Source organism: Rissa tridactyla, chromosome Z, assembly GCF_028500815.1.
Source record: "Rissa tridactyla isolate bRisTri1 chromosome Z, bRisTri1.patW.cur.20221130, whole genome shotgun sequence".
NCBI classification, from domain to species: domain Eukaryota; kingdom Metazoa; phylum Chordata; class Aves; order Charadriiformes; family Laridae; genus Rissa; species Rissa tridactyla.
Window position 1 is genome coordinate 54,218 of NC_071497.1, and position 27,592 is coordinate 81,809.

The 27,592-nt window shown below is 48.6% G+C and overlaps 1 protein-coding gene across 1 annotated transcript; it reads left to right on the forward strand.

The window, feature by feature from the left end:
• Positions 1 to 2,175: 2,175 nt before the first annotated feature.
• On the forward strand, positions 2,176 to 26,809 carry FRMPD1 (FERM and PDZ domain containing 1). Its single transcript, XM_054184690.1, has 15 exons — positions 2,176 to 2,276; positions 3,072 to 3,229; positions 7,021 to 7,123; positions 7,506 to 7,551; positions 9,551 to 9,658; positions 13,564 to 13,659; positions 15,339 to 15,464; positions 16,516 to 16,635; positions 17,749 to 17,885; positions 19,088 to 19,214; positions 19,590 to 19,709; positions 20,958 to 21,140; positions 21,558 to 21,705; positions 22,395 to 23,210; positions 24,477 to 26,809. Exons 1-15 carry the CDS (start codon positions 2,176 to 2,178, stop codon positions 26,807 to 26,809), a joined length of 4,722 nt encoding a protein of 1,573 aa, XP_054040665.1.
• The last annotated feature ends 783 nt before the right edge of the window (positions 26,810 to 27,592 follow it).

Consider the following 27,592-nt stretch of genomic DNA (forward strand, 5'->3'; position numbering starts at 1 on the left):
CACTTTATACTACTGAGAAGAGAGATTAAGTCAGTCAGAAGATGGTTACAGCCACACTGTTGCGTGAGTATTAGAGTGTCTGCAGAGCTGACTGTCAGAAACAGTGAAATCCTGAGGCTGAAAGGGAACATGCTAAGCACAGACCATGACTGCATAGGCCTTGGTTTGACATGTCTGATATGTGTCTTTCAGGGTGCAGAACTGCTATGCTTCTACTTGTTCTGCGGTTACTTCTCAGTCATCCTCTGGAAAGGGAGCAGATTTCCCATCCTACAAGCTCTAGTTTCCTTCAGAAAACACCGCTTGATTGCAAGGGTAGTCATTTTTGTTTCAGAGATGCTGCTCAGAGGCAGATATAGGAGCAGTGTGGATGAAGGAGCAGTTTTGAATTCTGTTGATAAGAAAGAGCAGCCAAGAGAACACTCAGTGAAAGAGTTCCTCTAGGGTTGAATTTTGTGGCCCTCTTTTCTGTCCGTTGCTACACAAGCAGGTAGTGAAATGGGTCAGAATGGCTTCCTCGGAGGGCAAGAGACATGAATAAATGTTGGTCCTGTCCTCTCATCCTTGCTAGAAAAGATGAATTAAGGGGAATGTTGTGAGTTGGGAGGATGCTGAGGGGAAGAGGTCCAGTTTGTGTTGAGACAAAATGTTTTGTGCCTCATTTCTGTCAGCTTCCAACCATTTCTTTTATATCTTGTTATTTTGAAGTTAACTTACCACTGTTTCTGCTACAGCAGAGCTCCTGTTATGGACCAGCATCCCTCTGTCCTGTTCGCTGTCCCAGCATAACAGACAATGTCCCCGATGTGCAGAACTTACTCTTTGAGCAGAAGATACGAGAGAGGAGCCCAGGACATACAAATCTTGCAAGCTGACTGGAAGACACAGTGTGAAAGGTGGCTATAATAATTCTGTTTCCTTACTGAAATACGAAGAGTTTATATTCTTCATGACTTCTTGTTGATGCAGACATATCTCTGTTTCATTTTGTGTTTGGTTCACTTGCAGCCCACAGTTCTTTCCAGTGTTTGAATGAGTAATGAAAATTATATGTGACCACAGGCTTTCTGTATCTTGAAAGGCACAATGTTAAGGTGGTAAATGATCTGGTTTGGCAGAGGAATCGCGGACTGGCAGGTTCACTTTGGGGTCTGGAACCTGACCTAGCCTTTGCATCTTCAGAAGAAGGAATGGTTTTAGGTGCAATTGAAGTCACAATGAATTAACCAGATCTGAGCCAAACCCTTCTAACGCCACAGTTCTTCAGTTCTGTAGGACTAAAAACATCCTATCAACAGCAGAGGGTGCATGCACAAGGAGCAGGTTGGTGAGTTACCATTTTCATATTGTTGAACTAGAGCTTTTAAATAGAAGATCGAGGATGAGCCACTCATCTTACTGGTTTCTGGACCCACATATGTTTGCAGAGCTCCAGGTCTAGTAGATGTCAGTACACTGGACAAGTTTTATCAGACATAAATTTGGGCTTATGACATTGGTTTAGAGGCTGCTTCTGCTAGTGCAAACAACAGCGTGCAGCAGCTTGCACTGGCCACTCAGTTTCTTTCTTCATTACTGCTCTCTAGAATTTCTGTAGCTGTATTAATCCGAGAGGAAATCTGCCACAGGGAGGGAATATACCAGCTCTCTGCCTTCCTAAAGCAGCCAGGAGCTGGCTGTAGACCTCACTTCTGAGCCCTGAAGACTGTATACCTTTCCCTGAAATGACAGTCAATGATAGTTTGGATCAATGTACAGGTGGGTGTTACCAAACTTACCGTTCAGAGATCCCAGACTAAAATAGAGAAGGGCTTTCCTATGACTGGTATGGCAGCTTTCTCTTGTTGAGAAAACAGATAAATGGATCCAGAAGCCATGAAAAAGGAATACAGAGGTTACTGTGTCATTTGCTGCCGTAAGAAGCTAACGCAGTATGACCACCAGCATAGACTAACCAAAAGCATCAGGCAGGGGAGACTGGATGGGCAGGAAGAATCATAGTAAGCGTTACAGACATTAACATCCTCTGTCGAAGCACATGGTCTTCCCAAAGTGCCACTGGATCTCTTTATTACAAAGGAGTTGTGAATTGTTATTTGTAAGTCTGAACAGTGTCTAGATTTCCTCAGTCTTTTATCATTCTGTTTTCCTGTGATTTCTGCCACTTTCAGGTAAATGGAAGATTTGGAGACTAACTTAATCCAGACACGCAAAGCATGTAGAATAGAGCAAATGGTAGCCAAATGGCTTCACCGCTCTCGGGATGGTGCATCCAGGTAAATAAGGTTTTTGTGAAAGGAATATCTGTTGATCGGCTTTGATCAGAGGCAGCACAAGCTTGTTCCCAGCAAGCAGGAGCAGTCACAGGTTGCAGATCTTACTCATTGTTTTAGTTGTTCTTGGGAAATATACATACAGTAGTCCCTAGAAAACAAAAGTGATTTTAAGAATCCCCTTTGGTTTGCAGGGGCAGATCTTCCTGCTTTCACCCATTCTGGTTTTGTGAGCCACGTCTGCAGAAATACAACACTGCTCAATGCAAAATGTGCTTTTCTTGAAGATGAGGTTTTAGTTCTCTTTGTGTCTTGCCCTTGGCCCGTGTTTTCAGGGCGAGACTGGGTTGCATTACAAGGGATCCTGACCCACTGCTGCTTTACTTTCCTAAAGTCTGTGAATCAAAATCTGGCCTGGATCCTGGCAGAAATAGAGTGCTGTAAATTCCCTCACTGCCTTGCTGGGTAAAGGTGTTGCTGTGAATTGTGGAGATCAGGGCTTGCTGTAGGGCACACCTGGAGTTCTCCCTCCATGTGACCACTGGGGTGGGGTGGCTGAAGGAGTTGTTACAGGCAGCTGGTGCCACTGATCTGATGTCTGTGGCTTTTTGTGGAGCCTGGGGGATCACTGCTGGCCAGCACAGTGCAGAGCCACCCGTGGGTACCCAGGGAAGAGCTGGCCTCTCTGTATACTGGTGCAGTCCACTGACAGTGGGGCTGTGTGTATGTGAGTCTATGTCCCTTTGATAAAGTATCTTCCAACTATATCTAGTTAATCACCAGCTTCTTGTCTCACAGGGGCAGAGTGTCTATGACAGACAGCACCAGTGATGGCAGTGGCCAGCCTGCCAGCCATGTCAAACTTACCATCACAGTATACAAAGATTTGGTCCTCCATCACTATGGCTTTGAGATTTGTCCAACTCTTCCTCTTACGATTGCATCTGTCACTGCAGGTAAGCACTGGTTCTTTCTCCCTACAGTCGCGGGTGTGAGAAGCCTGAACTGTCCCAGATGGCCCTAGTGATAAACTCTTGCCAGGTATTGATGAGTTTCTCAGGTACCTCTGGTCGGCATGTGATCCTTGAATACTGAGGGCAAAAGCCTGTGTGCCTGTGGCGTGCAGAGTGCTTGAACACCTGCCTGATTCTGATGGCATGGAAGAAATCTAAGCCAATGGCAGCTTCATGGCGAATCCTTCGCCTGCACTCAGACGTAGCTGACCATCAGGGATGCAAAAAGCTGCTTCAAAGCAAAGTTCTTTCTGGTGTTTTATCTGTAATTTAAATGAAGAATATAATCTAGAGTTCTTATTCTGCAGTGGCCCTAGTGATCTGTTGTTGAAAATGCTCTCTGGGCTTACAGCCCTGTAACACAGAGAGGATCACTGCTAGTTACAGGCAGCCTAGAGGTGGAATTCTGGGCAAGTCAAGCAGATCAAGTCTTCCAGTTACAAAAGGGAGGATATAACTGCTTTTAAGGTGGCCTGGGGGGTTCTGAATCAAAAACTGTGAATGTGGTTTTTATTTACCTTTTTTTTTTAATGGGTACACAAAAATACCTGCTTTTTACCTGTCGGTGTGAGTGTGACAGCCAGAGAAAGACTGTGTCTGATCCGGGCAGGCAGGTGTTATGGGGAGGGTGGCTGCAGGTCTGGCCTGGGCTCTGCCTCTGGCCACCCATATGGGCTGTGGCATCCCCCATCTGCCTGGGAGAACGGCCTGTCCAAGTGCTCATGCTTGTGGGCTGTTTAGCATAACTATGGTCTCTGGCCTTTTACAGTGCTTTCGAGGGAAATTTTCTCTTTATGCCCCTTCCCATGTGAAACGTGGTTAAATTACAGAATCATAGAATCTTCATGGTTGGAAAGGACCTTTGAGATCATCGAGTCCAACCAAACAACCTACAATCTCTGCCACTAGAGCATGCCCTGAAGTGCCACATCTAGACGTTTCTTAAACACCTCTAGGGATGGTGACTCAACCCCCTCCCTGGGCAGGCTGTTCCAGTGCCTGACCACTCTTTCAGTAAAGTAATTCTTCCTAATCTCTAATCTAAACCTCCCCTGCTGCAACTTCAGACCATTTCCTCTGGTCCTGTCATTATTTACTTGGGAGAAGAGGCCAACACCCAGCTCTCTACAACCTCCTTTCAGGTAGTTGTAGAGGGCAATGAGGTCTCCCCTCAGCCTCCTCTTCTCCAAGCTAAACATGCCCAGCTCCCTCAACCTCTCCTCAGATGCCCTGGTCTCCAGACCCCTCACCAGCCTGGTTGCTCTCCTCTGGACACGCTCCAGCACCTCAATGTCCCTCTTGTACAGCAGGGCCCAGAACTGAACACAGCACTCGAGGTGAGGCCTCACCAGTGCCGAGTACAGAGGCACCGTCACTTCCCTATTCCTGCTGGCCACGCTATTCCTGATATAAGCCAGAATGCTGTTGGCCTTCTTGGCCACCCGGGCACACTGCTGGCTCATGTTAAGCTGGCTCCACCAGCACCCCCAGGTCCTTTTCTGCCGGGCAGCTTTCCAGCCACTCTTCCCCAAGCCTGTAGCGTTGCTTGGGGTTGTTGTGACCGAAATGCAGGACCCGGCACGTGGCCTTATTAAACCTCATATGGTTGGCCTTGGCCCATGGATCCAGCCTGTCCAGGTCCCTCTGTAGAGCCTTCCTACCCTCCAGCAGATCAACACTCCCACCTGGTTTGGTGTCATCTGCAAACTGACTGAGGGTGCACTCAATCCCCTCATCCAGATCATTGATACAGATATTAAACAAAACCAGCCCCAAAACTAAGCCCTGAGGGACACCACTGGTGACTGGCCGCCGAGAGGATTTCACCCCATTAATCCCAACTCTCTGGGCACAGCCATCTAGCCAGTTTTTAACCCAGTGAAGGGTACACTTGCCTATGCCATGATTCGCCAGCTTCTCCAGGAGAATGCTGGGGGACGGTGTCAAAGGCCTTACCAAAGTCCAGATAGACAACGTCCACAGCCTTCCCCGCATCCAGAAGGTGGGTCACATGGTCATAGGAAGAGATCAGGTTGGTTCAGCAGGACCTCCCTTTCCTAAACCCATGCTGGCTGGCCCTGATCCCTTGGCTGCCCTGCACTTGCGGTGAGAGCTCACTCAAGATGATCCTCTCCATGATTTTTCCTGGTACCAAAGTCAGGCTGACAGGCCTGTAGTTCCCCAGATCCTCCTTCCAACCCTTCTTGTAGATGGGCGTCACATTAGCCACCCTCCAGTCATCTCGTACCTGCGCTGCTGACCAGGATAGTTGATAAGTGATGGAGAGAGGCTTGGTGAGCTCTCCCGCCAGCTCCCTGAGTGCTGTTGCGTGAATCCCATCCGGCCCCATAGACTTATATGCATCTAGGTGCAGAAGCAGATTGACTACTTCCTCCTGGATTATGGGTGGGTTGTTCTGCCCTCCATCCTTATCTTCCAGCTCAGGAGGCTGAGCACCCTGGGGATAGCTGGTCTGACTATTGAAGATGGAGGCAAAGAAGGCATTAAGTATCTCAGCCTTCTCCTCGTCCTTGGTTGCAACTTTCTCCCCCCCCCCGCATCCAGTAAGGGATGGAGATTCTCCCTGGCTTTCTTTTTGTTGATGTATTTATAAAAGCTTTTTTTGTTGTCCTTAATGTTAGTGGCCAACTAACAAATTAGCTGAGAGACTTAAGGTCTGTGAAGTGGGGAAGGAGTTTTTCTGTTAGTCTTTTCTTTTTTCCTAATCGGAAAGAATCATTATTTTATTAAAACTGAGGCACAAAGATATCCGTCCTTTTAAGTCCCGCCCTTTGCTGTAGGAGGCCACAGATAAAAGCCCTGTTTTTCATTCCAAATTATGTGTTTTGCCTTTCAAGTATGGTACCTGATGCCGGAGTCTTCCTGAGGGACAGGGGGTGGGTGCTAGGTGGGTTTGTGGGCACACCTCTGTGTCAGAGAAATTCATAGTGTGCCTGAGCCAGCAGGCTGGCTGTAGTAGAGCTGGGGGGTGCAAGCATGCTTCTCCTTCTCAGATCAGAGGTCCACCTGCTCCCTAGCCCCTTGGATCGTGTGGCTGCTGCTCTCCTGAAAAACAAAGCTCAGAAACCATCTTTTCCCCTTGTTGTGGATCCTCCCAGCAGATAGTGTGGTTAAGGAGACCTCCTCCGTGTTCTCCCAAGTTGCAGAGGGGAGTCACCGAGCTCGGAATCCAGCCCACATCTCCCATGGACTGCGGCAGCACCTTGGTCTGGATGGTGGCATGCCAGGAGTGCCAAGCCTGGGCTTGTGCGCCGCAGGTGGTGACTGTCAGGGTCAGCCCAGGGTGCAGACCCCACAGAGGGGAAGCGCTCGCGGGTGGGCAAAGGGCAAGGCAGTGCTGCTGCCCCAGTCCTCCTGCGGTTTACTGGGAGCCTATGAGCTCTCCTGCCACACCCTGGGCAGGCTCTGTCTGAGGACAGTGTGGTGGGCTCTACCAAGGGAAAAGACCTGCGCAAGAGTGATTTTCTGTAGGGCAGGGGCAGCCTCTGGGGCCAAGGGACAGCCCGGATGAGGTGGCATGGATAAGGGCGGTGGTACACCAGCTGGTATCAGGGCCCAACATCCTTTGGTGCTTTTTTATTTTGACATCCAGAGGCACTTGCTGAGGCAAGTGGGTGCCGGGTGGGAAGAGGAGCTTGCAGTGAGCGTTGCTGGTGGGAGGAGGTCTGCTGGCATGGCACAGTCGTGACTAACAGAGTGCCGGTCACCCACAGGGAGCACCGCCGAAGGGAAGCTGCAACCGGGCGATCAGCTCCTCATGATAAACTCAACTGCGGTGGATGATGTGTCTGTCGAACGAGCAGCTGACATCATCAGGTGTGGTCCTGCATGGCCGGTGGGGACGAGGTGGCAGAGGGCTGAAAGGAGAGGTGCAGGGACTGGGTCTCACCAAGGGCTGCGGAGGTGCATGGCCATGTGGGGCTGGACTCTGCCGAGGGGAAGACCTCGCCGCTTCCTGGGGTGCTGGGCTGGGAGGGGGCCAGCCCCACAGGGACAAGCCTGCCCTGCAGTTGAAGGGCATAGTGGCCCAGGAGATTGGGGTTTCCTTGCTCTCCGGCACCATGGTGGGCCCTGGTGTGCTGCGCCCTGCCCAGCTGAGAGCCTTCGGTTGCCAGGGTGGAGGGCCTGATGGCCGTGATGCTGGGGAGGAAGGTGCAGGTGGCTGCTGACCCTGACCAACTGCCTGTCTCTGTTACAGGGAGGCCGGTGATGAGCTCCTCCTAACTGTCCTGCGCTGCACATTGGTAAATGGCCTTTCTTCAGCACTCTCAGCACTCCCAGCAGCACTGCCCCAGGTGGCCATGGCCGGCAGCGTGGCCCGCAGGGAAGGTGGGGCAGCTGGGCTGGCATGCAGGACGCAACGGCCCGACCAAAGCCATGAGGGAGCTGCAAGGGTCCTCTGCTTCCACGCATGTCCTTTGAGAAGGTTTTGTGGAGAATCAGTGGCAACCTCTCACAGCTCCCCTGGGTGCAGGGTATTTCAATGTGTATAAAAGCTGAGCTGCAAAGCAAGGACAAAATTGGGTTTGTGTGCTTTTTGGCTTCTTGTGATGTATGAAAGTGGCCTGAGATGAATTCCCCACCACCCCTCCCCGGAAGGCATTCTGGGAGTCTTTTTCATTTGTTTGGAGTTTTTAAATTTTGATTTATTCTTAGAAACAAGAATTGTGATTCTTTCGGAAGAGTTACTGGAGCTGTCAGGCTTAAGGTCATGATGGTTTTTTGGCCATTCAGTGAAGGTACATTGAAGAGAAAATCTCTTAAATATATTTTTCCTGTCCAAAGTTTCCCACCCATGTTGGCATTCAATGGATGTGCACAAAGCCAAAATAACCAGAAAAACTTTAAGCAAACCCACTGAACGGTGGCTTCCCTCTTTTCTTAATCTGATCACCCTTGCCTGGTATACTGGCTGTCAGTCTTGCCAGTGCTTGATCTGGCTCTGGAGATGAGAGTTAGTTACTGAAGACCTGGATGCCTGCCAAAAGGGGGAAAATGCAATGGCTTTTCAGAAAAAAAAGGATTTGGCAAACCCTTCATGGGATTTGGAACACCCTTCACAGGCCTTCATGCATTGTTGAGAAGCCAATGGGGCACGAACCCATTTTTGTTTTTTCCTTTGCAGGTCACTTTAAGGACACCTCCAAATACAGCCAAGGCTGATCTTGGGTTTGGGGTTGGCTCTTGCCCCACTCTGAAGGCAGCTGTGCTTAGAGCTGAGAGGTAACGCCTCCCATCGACAGACACCAGACCCTCTGCCGGGGCTGCCCTGGCAGCACTAGGAGGGATGTGGGAGGCCTTGTCCCTTCTCAGGGCAGCTGCGGGGCGTGGTGCTCCCTACAGCCCGGCAGACTCTGGAAGGGCTGGCTAGCTGGGCACAGACTCCTGCCTGCCTCCCTTTCTCCGTCCTTGCCAAATGTCCTTGGGGCGAGCTGATGCTGTGGCAGGTTGGGAAGCACCTGCGTCTCTGGCAAGAATGTAGGAATTGCTCTACCTCAAAGTCGTTTGTGAGGATACTGAGGGATAGTGCCTCTGTTCTTCTTAGGGAGTACTGTGCTTAACAAGAGCAGGACATCTGGGCACAAGAACTCAGTCGTTCCGAGGCTCATGTGGTGTCTTGTGAGCTTGGTAGGCCCCTGTCAGGGTGAAACCATGGTTATGTGACAGCAGTGCAATTAAGTCAAGTTGGCTTTTTAGCCTTTGGCAGTTTTCTTAAACATTTGCAACATGAGACTCTGCTCTAGATACCCCAGCTGAGCTGGGAAGTGCTGCACACACAACTGTGTTCCTGTGAAATGCTGCCAAGGGGTTCTATCACTGCACGGCACTCTGCACATGCTGGTTTATGGTACCTTGTAGCCCTGCTGCAAGCCAGCTGTTGGCAGATTAACAGTCATTCTGCAGGATCCTGGCTTCATTGCAGGAGCTGGGGAGATGCCTAAGCACGGTAATGTGTTAACATGCAGTGAAATTAGGAGTATGTACAGCATGTGTTGCATTTATGTCCACTTGTTGGACAGATGGGTTTGGGCTCTGAGGGTAGCAACTGCCCAGATAGGTCAAAAAGGCCTGTGACAAGCCTGGAGGGTGAGAGACTCCTAACAGCACCTGGTCCTGTAAGTGCGAGGCAGTGTGGTGTGACCAGTGTCAGCGCGGGCTGTGATCGCACCCCCGCCTGTTCTGTAGGCCTCTGCCTCTCATGAGACTGACTGAGCTGCCAACTGAGTGCTGTTATTTTTTCAGGGCGGGCCTAAGTCATCATTTCTTACTGCAGAGAAGAGGGCAAGGCTGAAAACAAACCCCGTGAAAGTACGCTTCGCAGAGGAAGTGCTGGTGAATGGACACACACAGGTCAGTGGGGTGCAGCTGCAGCTGGGCGCCGTCAGCACTGCGTGCTGGGAAGAAACGGGCCATTCCTGCGGGCAGATACCGAGCTGGGTTAACATGGGCAGGATCTACACAGGGTGGCTGCACCCTCACTGTGTGAGTCTGCCCTGGATATGCATCCAGGCATCTGGTCCCAACTTGTCCCCTAGGCTCACTGGTGATCAGGTGTAAATACTGGCACCTCCAGAGGGGTTTGTCTTTGATTCGCTTACTTAGACTTATGGAAAATACCTGCATGTACTGCTTTTGTCCGTTTACCATCAGGTGAACTTTAAATCAGCATTACACGGCTGTGCGGTGTAGTAGTGATCTGCTGAGGTGCCAATCTCTCCGTAGTAAACTTAGACTGAAGTATGGGCATGAGAAATCCTAACCCTACAGTTGAGAGGTGAATCCTACTGTCCGTGCCAGGTTTATTTGCTGATGAAATAGCTGGGATATCTCTTCCTGGCCTTCAGCAGTGTTCAGGTAGCACTGTGTTCAGAGAGTTTGGTACTGGTGACTTTGCTTTACTATTAAATTTGACATATGTTCTCTAGCTGATAGGGTGACAGCTTGTTGTGTTCCACATCCTTGCAGCAGGCTTCCACAGAGCATTCACAGCTGCCTCCATAATAGACTCTCTGTAAGCTGAGCCGATCTGTTCTTACGTGAAACAAGATCGCAGCTCACTGGAGGAATGCTGCAAATTTATCACAGGGTTTCTAGCACTACTAACAAATGAGCTGAGTAGATATGGGTCTGCCTGTACTAGAAAAGGCCAAGAAGTGAGAACACTTGTAGCTTCCCTGAAATGGGAGCAGCTCTTAAATGCTTCCTTTTTGTTTCTGTGTTATCTTACTAAGCTCAGTGTGGTTGGGATGGACTGGGGTCAGTTGGGAGTCTTTAACTCTGTTGAATTTTCCTTTTTTCCTTTCCATTAGGCCCTTTTCTTCTTCTCTTCTAGGCTGTCTCTTGTTTCCCATCTCTGGTGGTAGGGAGGTCTCCCGACCCAGCTAAGGCAGGTGTTTCCTTTTCTCCCCCTGCACCAGGGCAGAGGTGCAGCCAGAGATGCCATGGATGTCACCAGGCTATTAGACAGGCACAATGCAAATGCTTTGGCACCTGTGCGTGACTCCAGGCATGTCAGGACTCCTTCTCCGGCCTGCTCTTTAGAGCAGGAGAGGTTCAGGTGTGACTCCTGACACATTTGCTACATACATCTCTCTAGACTCTGGGATCCTTTCCTTCCTGCCAAGTTGTTGCCAGATGTGCTGGAGCTGCTGCAAGGCACATCTCTGCTGTACCAAGGGCTGTGTTCACATCCCTCAGATCTTAATGACAGGTCTGTCTGGGACCTGCCTGAGCATTATGGCAGTTGGGCCACCCTTCCTGACAGAAGCCAGGTACTGGACCCCTCATGCAGCTGGGAGACATGACGCTCAGGGACTAGGGAAGAGAAGGATGTGCTCTGGAAATGGTCCCAGGCAGAGATGACTGAGAGGCCTTGGGCAAGGCTGGTCATGGGATACAGACAGACCTGAAAATGCCATCAGACTCTGTTTTTTCTTATAGGTGGAGGTTCGCACTAGTTTCTGCTTGGGAGCTTCCATGGAGCTGTTTCAGCCAGAGACTGGGCACTGGTGTTGCAGCACATGCAGGTCTCAGATCTGTGCCATTGACTTACTGATTGCAAGGCAGGTCTTGAGAGGTCTGAAGAAGGCACTTATGAAGGGGACGTTGTACTTTGTGCTTCCTACAAAGCCTCTATCAGTTCTCTGCTGAGCTAAGTTAATTATACCAGCAAGTTCAGAGGAAGGGCACAATCAATATATAGTTTGCTATCCATTTAATGAGAACATAAAGGTATGAGAAATTTATTTGTCTGTTGGGGTCCCACTGGTGTTAGCTTCCCTTTTCACCAGTTGGATATGGACCCTGTTTTGAACAGTAAAATATTAGCACAAAGGAAGAGTAAATAAATTTGTTGCATATTTATGACTTCTTTCTGGAAAAGCACTATTCACTTATAGACAGCAGCTACTCTGCTTGAGTGTTTTAGAACTGCTCTCCTTTCAGTGGACTGATGTATTAAGACAGCCAAAATGGGTATTATGGCCCTGAAAAACTGCAAAGCCTCCTGTTTCAGTAAATACACTACTCTTCTCATCTTAATGGAGCATTGCTAAGTGATCTTTGTGGCAACTGGAAGGAACCCAGAGGCTGCCTTCTGCAGTTGAAACCTGAAACTCCAGTTTGGGAACATAAATTGTTTATCAGCTGCAATGCTATCTGGCCTCCATTTTCTGTTGCAAACTTATTATGTATTCCTATATAACTGAATGATATGCAAGAGACAGGTCCCTCAGGATCCTCAGGTCAGCATCAGTCAGTGTATTATTAGAAGCTGTGGGCCTAGCTGTAACATGGAGTAAATCAACCCTGCACCAGACAAAACAGGAGGGGTACAGCTGCGTAAGCCATAGCAGCAGCTTTCAGCATTAATTCGTAGTAGTCTGTTAGAGCCTGCACAAAAGGAGAGAAATCCTATCTGGGTGTTCTGGCCAGCTAATTGGATCTGACCAGGAGAGTAGCGATATTTCATTTGTATATGAGTTTCTATATAGACTTCAAGTTCTGCTGTGTGCTGGCTGTACAAGACCCCATTCATATGATAATCCGAGGCTGCGGGAGCTACCGGAGAAAATGTGCAGTTGGTGCAAACCAGCATCACTTTTCTGAAATTGATGGAGGACCTGTCAAAGATGCAATGTGTTCGTGCTACTTCGCAGGAAGGAGTTAGAGCTTGGGCTTGGGAATAGTGGCAATATTCACTCTTTTTTCTCAGTGATGACTGTAGGCAGCTTGAACCCCACAAAACAGGGAGGGGAGGAACAAGGAACAAGATTCAAAAGTGTTTTATGTTTGTTCTGCTAGTACTTCCAGGGTATATGGGCCCTCTTATCAAGAGGAACCAAGGCTGTGAGATTTATAAGGTGTTACAGCAAATGAAACATAGGAGAGAGCGTCTTAGAAATGTCTTTCTCAACCTTGAGATTCTCATTACATGGAGAAGTAAACATTCTCGGCACTGAGCAACAAGAATAAGGCTGAAAACAAGAAGGAAGGTGCAAATGAGCTCTACTAAAGGAGTAAGGTGGAAGGTTGAAAGGTGCAGCCCTAGACAGCCCCTGAAGGACAGAGGCAAGTTCCAAGAGCACCCAACAGAGGTGCTTTTGCTATGGGAGTCATTGCCTTGCCTAATGCATTTGAGACCTATCTCAAGAAATTCTGGTTACATCATCTGTTTGGGAAGTTCAGGAGTCACAAATCTTAGTGGAATGCTCAGTAAAAGTACCACTGCACGTTTAGCTGAATCCTACAGCCTTCTGGTGGTGTGCAAAATATATTCACAGTAGCATACTACACAGTAGCATACAGGGTTTGTGTAGCTCTTGAGCTGAAGTCATGGCTGCTGCCAGTGGGAAGTGGTCAGTGTTGGGGTTATTGCTGCCTGGTGCCCAATAATGGGAAGATGTCTTTTCCGGCAGACATCGCTGGTTTTCCAGTAATGAGCAGTGAGGATGGCTTGCAGCTTTCAGTACCTGCCAGATCTTCCTGTGCCATGTGGGAGCTGAACAGTGGGCGTATCTGGGCCACATGCAGCTATTGCACTGGCCACAGTTTTATGATAAAGGCATTTGTTATGCTCTCTTTCCCTTGTTCTGTGCCAGAAGAATAATCAAGGAATAAAGCTTGGTGCCACAGAAGAAGATTGCAAAAGCAGAGAAAGATTTTAATTTATACCAGGATGTCCTGTGTCAGGCAGAGCAGCCGGATGCCCGGAGACTTAACGTCCAAGAATTAGCGCTGTTGCTTTTGTTCTACAGGGGAATTCTCTTCTTTGTATGCCCAACGTTCTCAAGGTATACTTGGAAAATGGACAGACGAAAGCTTTCAGGTTTGAGACGAGCACTACTGTGAAGGTAATGATGCTTGGTTGTCTGTCTTTGTTCTCACCACCTGAATTCAATCTAGCAGCAAAGGTGCATGCAGTGGAACTTGCAAGCGCTTGGTTGTATTCGCCACCTAGTGGGAACTGGAGTGCTGGCTGATGCTGAGCTTGCTGGATTTTCCATGCTCTTTCTGCAGAGGAGGTGTTGCTTTGGTTCACCTCTGTTTTCTTAGCAGCCAATTTTATTTATACAATTTTATTTATAATGCACTGAAAACTTTGCTCAAAAAGGAGTTTATTATCTAGTTCATCCAAACTTGACAAAACTGTTGTGGTCTCTCACGCAAGTAAGTCTCTGCAAGTCTTGTGGCTTGCAGGGCAGAGAAAAAGAAAATACTGAAATAAAGCAAGGAGGTAGTAAGGAAAGGGGAGATGTTAAAGAGAGATATGAATGCCCACCTGCAAGGGATTAACATCTAAAAGATGGATTAATTCCTCAGGTTTGAATTGAATTGCTTACCTCTGACCTGAAACAAATTTTTCCCTACTGAAGTTGAGTGCAACCCTCACCAGCATCCTCACAGAAACACTCAAATGGGTAAAATGCTTCCTAAGTTTAGTGTTTTCAAAAGCTCCTCTGCTGTTTGAGAGATCTTTGCTTAACACTGAGATGAGTCAAACATTTATGCTTACCTTAAGAGATTTGAGTGAGTCAAAGGAGTTCTCTTTCAATTGGTACTCAGTCAAGTAATGTTTGCCAAAAATAAACTAGTTATTTCCATCACACTTAGTATTCCAACAGATTTCTCCATACAACTGAAACACCGATTCAAATTTGGTAAGATTTTTACAATTATGCTCTCAAATTCTTGTTTATTGGTGGGGAGAAGTGTTTTTCACCAGTTCTTAGTAGTTTCTTCACAAAGTGTCATAGCATTATAGAAAGCTAGAATGGCTAACAGCAAACACTTGGATCAAGTGTGACAGAAAGTGCTTAACACCACCAAGCTAAAAGCTGTAAGGCCAAAACTTTCAGCATGAAGCAGCCCGCGACATGCGACTCTAGGAAATGGATTTGATGCCTATTACACCTTGAAGTTTGCATCTTAATGCACTCTTACCACAGCAAGTTGCAGTTTCCCTACCTTGTCCTCCTGGTCTACTGAAATGTATTGTCCTCCCTTTATCTGTGCTTTCTGTGCTTCTCCTGCAGTTCCCTTGAATCCCTTCCTTACCAACTCTCTGGCATCAATGGATGTGGGTGGCTCCGACCACCATCCTGCCGACTGCCTGGCTGGCATACTGTTTTGTTGCTCAGACATACATCTGGAAAAGCACAGCAGCTAACCGCCAAGCTCGTGCTTGGTGTCCCGAAGAGGCTCCCATCTCCCGTACCTCCACTTCTGATGAACTTGCAGGCTTTTTCTGACACTGAGACTTCTGTGGTTTGTCTAGGTCAATGTGTTCGAAGCTGTCGGTGAAGAGGGAAAGGCAGCACATCGTAGAAGCACTGGTTTCCTGTGAAACAGCACTAAAAATTTCGCTCTGTTGCAGCACCAGAGAACTTTGTGTCTCACCACTGCCCTTTTAGTGCTGTCCACACAGCTGCCAGTGGCAGGCTAGAATCATCCACATTCATGCAGTGTGCTAGCAGTGCTCAGCAACTGTGTCTAAATGCTGTTTGACCATCTGTGTGCCTTCCTTTCCCAGGACATTGTTCTCACCTTGAAAGAGAAGCTCTCCATCCGGAGCATTGTGCACTTTGCCCTCGCTCTGGAGGAACAGTACAATGTGGCAAAGATCCACCTGCTGCACGAGGAAGAGCTCATTGAGCAGGTGAGGAGAGCCCCTTGCGTGCCCTGGCAGCTGTGCTGGGGGTGGGCACCACCACCAGTGAACTGTGGCCAGCGAGGTGCAGAGAGAGGTGTCACAAGAGGGAGTCAGCTTGGCCCCATCTGCAGAAGTGCTCTGCTCTTCTCTCTGTTGCACATGTTACCACTGCATTAACTGGAGCCCATGGAGAAATGGTGCTTTCAGAAGCATCTCACTCTGTTTAGAGAGCCCACAGAGCAATACCCAGGGGCTGGTATTGCTTGGACCATGTAGGGGATGACCATGCTTTGTGTCACCTGTCAGATAGGCTGATCTACAGAGGACTATTTGAGACAGTCTTAACATAGCTGTGTACCCAGGTATTTACAGTTCTCTCGGTAGTCAGAGAGTTAACCCAGCCAGGTGCCACTGTGATTAAATTTTAAATCAAAAGTTTGTGTCCTGCAAACATGATGTTAACTCTGTTAGTAATTGTGTTGCTGTGCTCGTAATTCTGGACTAATCTAATTTGTGAGAATGTGCCTACCTGGGAGTCTCATCACCATGCTGTTGACGTTGTTGATGACCCACTGTAATGCAGAGAGGTTCGGTAGCTAACACTGTCCAACCACTGAGCACATGTCCCTCAGAATTTCTGCTTTGTTTCAGTTGGTGAGCCCGTATGGGATTTGCCCAGAATAAAATATGCTAATGTATAACCCAGGGGTCTTAACATTGTATTGACATTATGATAATGATCCAAGTGTCGGTTTAGGGCTGCTGTATCTTGTGACTGAACTTAAAAGCAGAGAAGCTTGCCCTTTCCTCTGTCATTATTATAAGGCCTTGAAGTTTCTGTCACAGTTATCCTGCAAGTATATGAGATCAACGGTTATTTATTGAATTTTTGCTGTCGAAGGATTTCCAAGCCACCACAGGGAGAAGCAAAAACCAGAAAAAGAATTGAAGATAAAATTACAAACACTAGCAATGTCTCCGTGTATTTGCTAAGGAAAATGGCTAATCTGCAGCCATACAGCAGTAGTTGTGGCATGATGCTGTTTGTCTGTTGCAGGTGGTCCAAAAAAGAGAATCTCACGACTACCGGTGCCTCTTCAGAGTTTGCTTTGTCCCAAAGGATCCCTTAGACCTCCTGCAGGAAGACCCAGTTGCCTTCGAATATCTCTACCTGCAGGTGAAATCAAGGCATTCCATGCTTCAGGATCTATTCTCACCCAATTCTCACTTCTGCTTTAAACCAAAGCATACTTCAGGCCACTTCAGTTATGTGAATGTGAAAGGCAGAGGACTTAAGAACAGAGCATTTGGATTCAACTTGCCTGAAATCCTTGAATCAACTTATATAGAATCATAGAACCATTTAGGTTGGAAAAGACCCTTGGGATCATCGAGTCCAACCATCAACCCCACTCTACAAAGCTCACCCTTACACCACATCCCCCAATACCACATCTAAATTACTCTTAAACACATTCAGGGATGGTGGCTCCACCACCTCCCTGGGCAGCCTATTCCAGTGTCCGACCACTCTTTCTGTGAAGAATTTTTTCCTAATGTCCAGTCTAAACCTACCCTGTTGCAGCTTGAAGCCATTCCCTCTTGTTCTATCGCCAATTACCTGTGAGAAGAGACCAGCACCAACCTCTCTACAATGGCCTTTCAAGTAGTTGTAGAGAGTGATGAGGTCTCCCCTCAGCCTCCTCTTCCTCAAACTAAACAGTCCCAGCTCCTTCAGTCGCTCCTCATCAGATTTATTCTCCAGGCCCTTCACCAGCTTCGTTGCCCTCTTCTGCACTCGCTCCAGCACCTCGATATCTCTCTCGTATTGAGGTGCCCAGAACTGGACACAATACTCCAGGTGTGGCCTCACCAGTGCTGAGTACGGGGGGACAATCACCTCCCTCCTTCTGCTGGTCACACTATTTCTAATACAAGCCAGGATGGCATTGGCTTTCTTGGCCACCTGGGCACACTGCTGGCTCATATTTGGCCGCTTGTCAATTAGAACCCCCAGGGCCTTAAACAGAAATGGTCCCAACACTGAGCTGTGAGGCACACCACTTGTGACCGGCCGCCAGCTGGATTTAACTCCATTGACCACCACTCTTTGGGACCGTCCACCCAGCCAGTGCTTGATCCAGGAGATATGCTTGGCTTTTTAACAGAATGCAATTGAAATGAGCTGGGTGGCTGCCTTTATTTGACACATGGTAGTCATATCAGAGGTCTTATCCTGACTTCTTCCTGAGCTCCCATCATCATGCTAACTCAGCTGTGTTTGTTCCAGAGCTGCAGCGATGTGCTTCAGGAAAGATTTGCTGTGGAAATGAAATGCAGTGTGGCGTTACGTCTGGCTGCTCTGCACATACAGGAAAGGATCTATGCTTGTGCTCAGCCACAGAAAGTATCCCTGAAATACATTGAGTAAGTTCTCAGATTTCTGTCTTATGTTGTGACTAAGCCTGGCAAAAGAAGGAGCCAACTAAAATTGTCATCAGCTCTATGTTTGCCCAGTGTTTAGCTCTGGACAGAAGAATGTCTCTGACCGATAGAGGCTGCAGTCTCTTAGTTGTGCCAGTCATTTTAGGGCAACATGGCTTCACAAGTCTCCCTTTCTTTAACCTGCTGAGCTGCTTGAATAATAAGGACAGTATAACACCTGGGCATGTCCCTAAGCAGAGGGACATCCTGATCTGTCGCTAGAGCAGGGACATGAAATTGCAAATCTCTCACATTGCTATGTTACCCAGGCTGCTCCTGCCAGTATACTAAGATTTGTATGCTGTAGTTGAGAGAGAGGATAATCATCAACTTTGCGTAGGCATTACTTTACATCCCTTCATCCACCAGAACTATATCAGAAATACCTAATTTCAGTATAAGTGATAGGTCCTGTGAAGTAATGGGATCTGGAAAAAAATACCGAAAAATGCTTTCACAAGCAGCAGGTGTGCTGTGCTGCATGTCAGTACTGTTAGAACACACTTGCCCTGCTTTAAGAACTTGTGATGGGCCAATCATTAAATAACAGACATTTGTGTGGTAACTGCAGCATTGAGCCTCCACCAGCCTGTGCAAGCGCCACCGATTCCTTGCATACGGCCAGACATACCCAACCATGTGCAGTTAGTGGAGAGTGAGAAGCGACTACAGATAACTGCAGCATTGTTAGTTCCTGCATATTTAACACTTGGGCTGAATAAACTCTTCAGCAACAAAAAATGGCCTACACTTTTGGGTCTAGGGAACTGGAGATGTTAAAATGTAATAATCTCGTAACGAAAGAAAAGTGAATGTAAAGACAGAATCTTCATCCTCTGGTGGCAAGGACAGATTGGGACTATTATGCTGACTAAATTTGTAGATTGTCTTCTGTATAACCATGTAAAAACAGGCATTCTGCATGAAAGCACATATTCATCCAACCCCATGTGCTGACCCAGTAGCAGATGTACACAGAAGTGAATTCAAGTGAGGCAGTCACATTGCATGAGCCGTCCGGACATGAGGCTCCGTGGTGCCTTTGCCCGTCTCTGCCTCTGGCCAGCTGCCTTTCTGCACATTCCTGTCTTGCTGGGGGACAGCACTGCTGGACCCCCTTTGCTCCCTTCCCGTCTTTCTGGCAGGAGGGACTGGGGAATTGAAAACTTCATCTCACCAACTTTGCTTCGAAACATGAGAGGGAAGGATATCAAGAAAGCCATCAGCTACCACATGAAGCGGAACCAGGTGCTACTGGACCCTCGTCAGAAGGTAGTGTGTGTCCCCTGGGTTCAAGGCGCCCCCCAGGATGGTGGCAGTGTCCCTCATGGCCAAAGAGGCAATGTCTTTCCTCCATGAGTGTTCTCTCTATGGGACCACTTGGGGCTTTTCTTCTGTCTTTTCCTCTTGTAAATCCCTCTGCTGCGCACGCACCCTAATTTCCCTGCATAGTGTGTTCTGTTATGTTGCAGTTTGCTTGTGGCATTGCCAGATGGCAAATGTGGTAATGTGGGATGGTCCTGTACAGATCTATTGCCTATCCAGACCAAGCTAGATGTGTTGGTGAAATACTAAGTCCTGTATGAAAAGAACATCTTCTAGCCTACAGGCTGTCAAACCTTAGTCATCTGTCATGTTTCTAAACAGTATTTCTTCTCTTGCAAAATGAAGCATATGCTCGCAGCAGTCCAAGTGCGCCTGAGCTACCTGCAAATACTGGGAGACCTGAAGATGTACAATGGGAAGATCTTTAATGCCACCCTCATGGTATGAGTGCTGTTTATTTATGTAATTGGGTTTTGGCATACTGTCTTATTGCCTTGCTTTGTGCATCTCTTATGGCAGTGTACTTGGACAATAACTGCAAAGATAGGGCACAAGAAGCAGTTTTAACCCTTTTTCTTCACCAGTGGGTAAGATCATGTCTTAACCAAAGTAAACCCTATCTAAAGCAGAAATGTTTAAATATTTTTCTAAACTGATTGTTGATTTGAGATTAGCAGCCTCTTACTGAGTCTCCTTCCCTGTCTGCTTTAATACTCATAGAAAATATAACATTAGCTATGGTGATGCTGTTTCAGACAGTTCCAGTCATACGACTTTTCCCTGTCCTGGGACATCATGATAAATATTGCCAAGGGACTGTGCTAGGGTAACACAGCCTAGTTCCATTGAAGTGAATAACATACCAGCCTACACAATAATTATGCATATTCTTTCTAACTGAAAGTTGTGACTCTTGCTCTTCAGACGAGATCTGTCTAGATTTTGTGTGTCATAAAGTAATTAAGAGATCGGGGAGGGGTATGTGTGTTCATAAACTATTGAAAAGATACTGGCCACGCTTAAATCTTACTGTAAAAAAGAACACAAGAGGTTTCTTGGGTTGTTTTTTTTTGCATGTCCCTACTTGGATCTGTGCTGAACTGTGGACCACAAGCTGCTTTGTACAGAGAGTTGAGCAGTGTAGGTAGGTCTGAACCAGAGGATGACCTTACTGATGGGTTGCAGTAATGCCTAGGTTTACCCTTGTGTGAAAATTTAAATGTTTCTGACAAATTATATGGGCATTCATTAATTTTTCAAGTGTCTGATCTTAACAGAAAGCGCTGACATTTCTCCCTAAACCAAAAATGCCTTCCTGAAGTTTCTAGCCAGCTCCAGTAGGTCTCGCTAGGTCCATCTGGCACAGCCTGCCAGATGACACTTCTGATAGCAACCTGCTGCTGACCACCTCTTTGGATCTGCTAGATGGCTGGTGCATCTCTGGGGCCACCTACCTTGGTGGCACAGAGAAACCGGTGGTCCCCAAGCTAGAGAAGAGAACGGCCGGGAGCAGGTGACCTGACAGCCTGTAAGTAATGAGGGGCTCCCTTTGCAGCTGGTTACAGCCCAGCTGTAGAGTCCAATGCTAAAAGATACCAAAGATTGGGTGGCTGAGGAGTCCCTGCCCAGCACAGGTGAATGGGTTCGTGCTTGGATTTTTGGCTACAGATTTAACCTCTCCCCCTACAGCTCCAGGACAGAGAATCATATGTTGCCTTGCTGGTGGGTGCCAAGTATGGGGTGAGCCAGATTATCAATAATAAGCTCAACATCATAACAAGTCTGGCAGAGTTTGCAAACATCAGCAGGATGGAGCTTACAGAGGAGTCTGAAAAAGTGAGCATGGTGAAAATCTACCTGCAGGACCTGAAGGTAAGCAGTGCTTTCACAATGGCCAGGGTGTGGCTGTGTCAGGGCCACAGAACAAGGGGAGAGTCATTCACACCATCTGTTCTTTTCAAAATCTGACATTTAGCTGATGGTGTCATCAGTACAAAAGGCTTAGAATAGACTCAGAAGGGAAAGCTCGTAGGAAAATACAAAATGACAGAAGTGTTTCTTCCTGCTGTCCTCCATCAGTGAGACATATCAAAGAAACAAAATGCGAGAAAAACAGTTTCTCTTCTTTCTTTGTGCCTCATGCACAAACAGAGCACTCTGCAGTGGTGGCACTATGGGAGAGAGGGATTGTCTTTTCAGTATGCAGCATGTTCCTGCGGATTGTGGTACAAGCAATATTTGTCTATTTTCTCATTTTTTACTGTTTTCTCCCCTTTCCCCCCAAAAAAGCTGCTGACTCTGCTGCTGGAATCAAACAGTGCAAAAGATCTTGTCTGCCTCATCATTGGCTATTACAGACTGTTCGTGGATGCAAATGTCTCCATATTTACCTGGGGAGAGAAAAAACAGCAACTGCACCGTGTCTCAGCCGAAGAAGGTTAAAAAAAAAACAGCCATTTTTTTGCCAAAGGATGGGGAGAAAGTGGGTGGATCCTCCAGCATTAGAGGTGTTATTCCTTCCTGGGAACAGCATCATGCCCAGGGATGTGCAGTGGCACCTGCAAATTATTAAGACTGTTAGCCTTGGTGCAGGCAGTGACAGGTTTCCATCAACCCCAGTCATGTCGGGCAGGAGAAGAGCCGCAGTAATTGTCAGCTTTTCCCCAGAAGTGAAGGCTAGTGCCTGTCATTGAAATGGCAGACCTGTCACTAACCAGTTATGCTCTTTTACCAACCTGCACAACTTCCCTGCTGCTGGCATGCCTCAGCCAGGAGAGAGAGGATCTGTTTGACATGCTGTCCTGTCCCGTGTCAGGATAACTCCAGCTTCACAGGGATTGCAGACGGAGGCTTTAGGCAGTGAGATAGCTGGCTCCTGTTCTGCAGCTCTCTCTGGTACTGGTCTGCCATAAAACCAGGCAAAGCAGGCAGGAGGGACCAAGCCTCCACTGACAGGTTATGGCCCCGCAGGTCAGATTGCATCTTCACGTTATCTGCTGATGAGCAAGTGAGGGCAGAGCTCTCTGGGCTTTGTATCCCCGCTGTGCAGGCGAGTTTGTAACCCTTGTCTGGCTGTTCCTCCTTGCCACTGCAAAGGACCGGCTGATCGTTATGTTTCAATCCCAGGGTATGAATCTCGAACCTGCAGTGACTCTGAAGACTCCTGGGAGCTGGATTCCTCCTCAGAGCATTGCTTGGACCATCCTATAGCATACAGCAGTGCCCATCCTGTGTGCAACAAGGAGAAGCTGGGAGAGCTACACAACCTGGAGAAGGACAGCACAAAGCCCCGAGCTGGAGGGAGCGACCAGTGCGATGGGGGTGACAATGCAACAGACAGCACATCCGAGGCTTCAGATTCAGCCAACACCGAAAGTCGAGGGTTTAAGACGAGTGGCTCCAGTGACTCTATGGATGCACTAGAAGAAGATGAGTTGGAAGCTTGCTCTTCCTCCAGGCCAGAGTTCTTCCACTTCTACACACCAACAGTGCAGGAGATGAGCAGCTCAGACAAGAGCTTCTTCCCCATTCATGCTGCAGGAGGCTCCAGCAGGGCAGAAACCAGAGACTACTTCTGTTTCTTGAAGGTACCGCATGCAGAGGCGCCTGGGTGTGAAGACAGTCCCTCTGAGCAGAGAGGGGAGGACACTGCTGCGTCTGTGCTGGAGACCAAGCTGTCTGAGACAAACACCATGGGCTACTACAGCCTATGCTACAGCATATCACCTGCAAGCAGCGTGGAAAGGAACAACATCAGTCGCAGCCCTCAAAGAAGCGTTTGGAAAGATGGGTCTGCCCACGAAGAGGTACCATGTGGGGCACAGCAGACGGCAGAGGCAAGCAACCTCATTTTGGAGCCACCCCCAGGCTTTGGTGACACCAGTTCTGAGGAGGAGTTCTATGATGCTGCAGACAGGCTTAGCCCTCCGGATGCCTTGGCAGGTAAACCACCACCCACTCGCTGCAGGTCACCTTCCTTCCACCCCCTGGGCTAGGCTGTTGCCTGTTTCCCCCGTCATCCTTCCTGGAGGGATCATCTTTCAGCTTGTCATAGTTTTCCCAAGATTTTTGAAGGACCTTTGTACACCTGTTCTTCATAAGCCACTCTTGAGCAGAAATACAGTGGATGTGCACACAGTGGTCAGAGCTGCAGCTTTGCAGGGAGTTTTGTCATCACATTCAAGCATTGGATCCCAGAAAAAGTCAGTTTTCAAATGAGTTTGGCATTCTGGAAAGTCCCCATGTTTCTGCAGGAATTCCAGAATGCTGATGTATGGCTCTCCCTGATCCTGAAGCTGGCATGCTGCATAAGGAAGTTCTGTGCATCCTTCTATGTAGGCAGAATCTTTGGTGATGAAGAGTGACGAGTCCCAGAAACACAACACAACACAGATATTTGTCCTTGCACTGACAGGGAGCTTTATGGCAAATATTCCCACTGTCAGGCAGTACCTGTGCTCTGCTGTCTTGTTTCAAGCTGAGGAGAGCTAAAAGCTGTAAAACATTATTGTTCCATGCTCCCCCAAGATTAAAAGTAATTTTTGGGTCAGGGGCGTGTTATGAAACTGGGTGGAGGAGTCCTGCGGCCGAGCAGGTCCCAGTAGTTGGAGGATTCTTGTTTCTGAAATAACCAGCTCTTTCAACATTAACTGAAATTCTTAAGACTTTGTTTTGTGTAGTTAGAACAATTTTGGCTTTTGTGCTCATGCATGGGAACAATACCATATTCAGGCACAAAACTGTAATCTCTGGAAATTTTTATCTTCTAAATATCCAGGCTGGGAATTTCTGATAATGTTTCCATTCAGTGTTAATAAATCTACAGCTGTAGGCAGTGGTCTCTGGAGTTGCTGCTAATATCACCAAATTTAACTTGAGAATTATAGCTGTACCTGCAGTCAGACCAAGTGACTCCAGTAAACAAAGGGAAAGCCTATCCAGTGCCCTTCATCACGAATCCTGGACTTCAGTCTTTGTAGCCATGGGCCCAGAGTCTTTATTTTTCTTGACATAGCCGGTCCGAAGCAGGTGCTTGATCATAACGTAAGAAAGTTTCCTTTGGCACTTGGGAGCCAGCCTTTGCTGCCAAACATCTATGTCTGCAATTGCAGGACCTGTGTTAAGAGATTTTTGGCCCACTGCATAGATAACATGGATATTCTGCTGCCTGGGGCCATTTCCTGACTTGCATGTTTTTTTTCTTGCCAGCAGGCTACAACATGACGTCCCAGGAGGGTACAGACAACTCCTTCTGCATCCTAAAGAAACCAAGGTGTTACAGCCTAGGGGAAAACGTGATCACAAGGCAGACAGCAAGGGAGAAACACAGAAAGGAGAAGGAGCTGACATATGCCAAGAGCCTGAGGAAGAGGAGATCTTTCCTGAAAACCGATTACACCTCACAGGTCTCTTTCCCCTTGGCTTTGCCAGGCTCTCTGCAGAGCCGCTGCTCTTGGCCACCTGCCCCCCAACTCCTTGCTCAGCTCCCCGCTCCACCCTCCTCAGAGAACATCGAAAAGGATGCAGAGCTGGGACTTCTTGCTGCCACCCAGGCCCAGAGAGATACTGCTAGCATAAACCCATCCTCTGACCCGATGGAAATGGAGCCTGACACCATGGAAACAAAATCAGTGACTGATTCAGTGGTTTCTTCCATTTCTGCTCTTCGCCTGCAGGGTGACCAGCACCCAGAGGAGAGTGCAGGCATTGCCATACATGTGGACGGTGGCCTCCAACCTGCACATGCTGTACATCCACCTTTCCTGTCCCTGGAGGAACCTGTGCCCCTTGCTGGGGGACAAAGCAGAGCTGCCCAGGAAAGTTCCTCCATGAAGACAAATACTGGGTGGCCAAGTGAGGAGAGCTGTGTGGCCACTGGAGGCTGGCCAGCCCGAGTAGCACTGGAGGATGTGGGTGAGGCAATGGCAACCCAGCACAAGGTTAGTGATGTACCCCCATCCCTGGACCAAGTGGTGACCTCGCCTGCTAACAAACACACACTGCCACCATCAGCTCATGGCCCCAGCGTGGCCTCTCCCCATGAGGTGGCCCAGGACAAGGAACTGCTCCCCACTGCTGGGAGGCAAGCAATGTCTGAGGAGCCTGTCCCAGCTCCCTGTGAAGAAAGAAAAGCTAATTGTGACAGCTGCGCTGAAAACAGTGGTGACAGTGCCTTCTCACAGGCAAAAAGCAGACAAGTGATAAACAAGGAGGCCTTACAGAAAGTGCACAATAAAAATGTCGGTTTTCCAGATGCAACCCAGCTCTTAACAGATTGCAGCAGCACTTCAGGGGTTATAACTCGCCTCTCCTGGCTCTCATTTGGGGTGAGGACAGACCTCACATCTCAGAAAAGCGCAGATGTCCCACTAGAGCTTTTGGCCTCTCAGAAGAGCAATGGGTGCCTGGAGGCTGATGCTGTCAGAAGGGAGATGCAAACATCCTCAGCTGGACAACCCATTGAGAGAGAGGTGGTAAGCAGCCTGGGGCTGGATAAAGGAGAGCCCAGAAAAGATGGAGGAAACGTGGCTCCCAAACAGCCATGGCCTGTCCAGACTCCTCTTCACAAAGAACAGGCTACTGAGGTGGGGAAGGATGGTCCTCTGACTCCGTCTCTAGGGCTTTCCATCTCCTCAGGCCCAATACCTTTAGGCTCGTTGGGGAAACGAGCAGAAGACCAGGAGGCTTCAAAACACTCCTTCCTATGCTTTAACCACAAGAAGGATGAGCAGACCCCTTCTGACCCCATTGTGACCAGGACCTTGGGTTTTCCCACAGCAAAGATGACATCTCCACCACAGGTTGGGATGGACAAGTGCAGCTGTCGGCTGTCCTATATCAGCTGCTTCCACAGGCCTGCAGACAAGGGGGAATGTGAAACCACCATCCCCATGTGCAGCACGTTTCTGGGACCCCTCACCACCCCACCATCCAGCAGCCGCAGTCTTCTTGGGACCCCTGTGGGCAGTTACCCAGTCTCCATTGCTAGGGATGTGGCATGGTGGGACCCTCATGTCCAAGCCCTCAGCCAGCTGAAGGACCAAGCACGGATGAGCCCTGCAGATTTCTCCTGCTTCCTAGCCTACACCACAGAGCTTCAGGAGGTTGTGGGGAAGCTCTCTGGGAACCAGGCAACCCACCTGCAAGATCAATGTGCAGAGCAGGGTGCTGAGAGTAAGGGTGCCCTTGGCTTAGCCTGTCGGGACCTGCTGTCCAGTTGCCAGGAGCTCCTGAAAACAGAGCAGCCCCTCAAAGAGTTGCAGGGTGCACTGAAGGTGACATTTAACCACCTGGTTCAGCTGGCAGTGGCCTGCTTCCAGGTGACGCACTGCCAGCTGTGCAGGCAGAGGCAGGAGGAGCTTGGGGCTGCGCTTGTGGATGTGGTGGGCACCTACCACCAGCTTGTGCAGGCTGTCCACCAGCAGCTTTGCAGGCAAGGCTGCCCAGATCTGGGTGCCAAGCTCCTTGCTCGCCAACACACAGCTCTTACAGCTGCCATGTTTTGTCTCCTGCAGCAATTCAGGGTACCCGCCTTGTCATGATGGGGCTGTTTGGTAGCACACGAGTGCACTGGGTGGGGAAGAGCCCAGCCATGTTCCCTCTGTCCACTACCAGGGTCTCCCACACAGGATGTTTAGTCCCACAGTGTGAGAATGGTCACGGAAGGACGTGTCCACGCATGTCAGCTTAGCTCCACCAAGAGCTGCCCTGTCCAGGGGATAGTCATGGGGCAGGGCATACTGCTCTCCAGCTTAGCTTTCTGTAATTCTGCGTACACAGTCCGTATGTAATATGCAAATTCATAGAGTACTTCAGTGGCTTATGTATCTTGCCTGGGGCTTGTCCCTCATCTCCCAAAGGCCTTGCAGGTGGCCAGTCAACAAGGTGTTGTCTTAGCCTTCTTCTGTCGCCTGTGGAGAAAGACAGGAGCGTTTTGCCTGCCTTTCCTCACCCTCCTGACTCTCCAGGCAGACTCTGTGAACTTGAGTGATGTCAAATCCCACCCAGGCCCGACATGAAGGAACCCAGGCTGCTTTGTTCACCTTCTGTAGCTGAAGGTGTGCCTGGACTTGTAATGGAAACCTCTTTGGGAACAAAGCTGTGCTATATTTAACTGCTTTTCCTTGCAAGGGCTGAAGAGAGGGCTGTCCCAGGCCAGGGAGGCAACATCATATCCTGCTCTTCTGATATGGTTTCTGCGTGTTACCCTGCTCTTCTATTTCCATTTGCTGATGCTTGAGAAAGTTCCTGATTAGACCCCGCCCCTCCCCCGCCATGCTACTTTCAGATCGGTGTCTTCCAGAAGGAACATGTAAGCCCAGAGA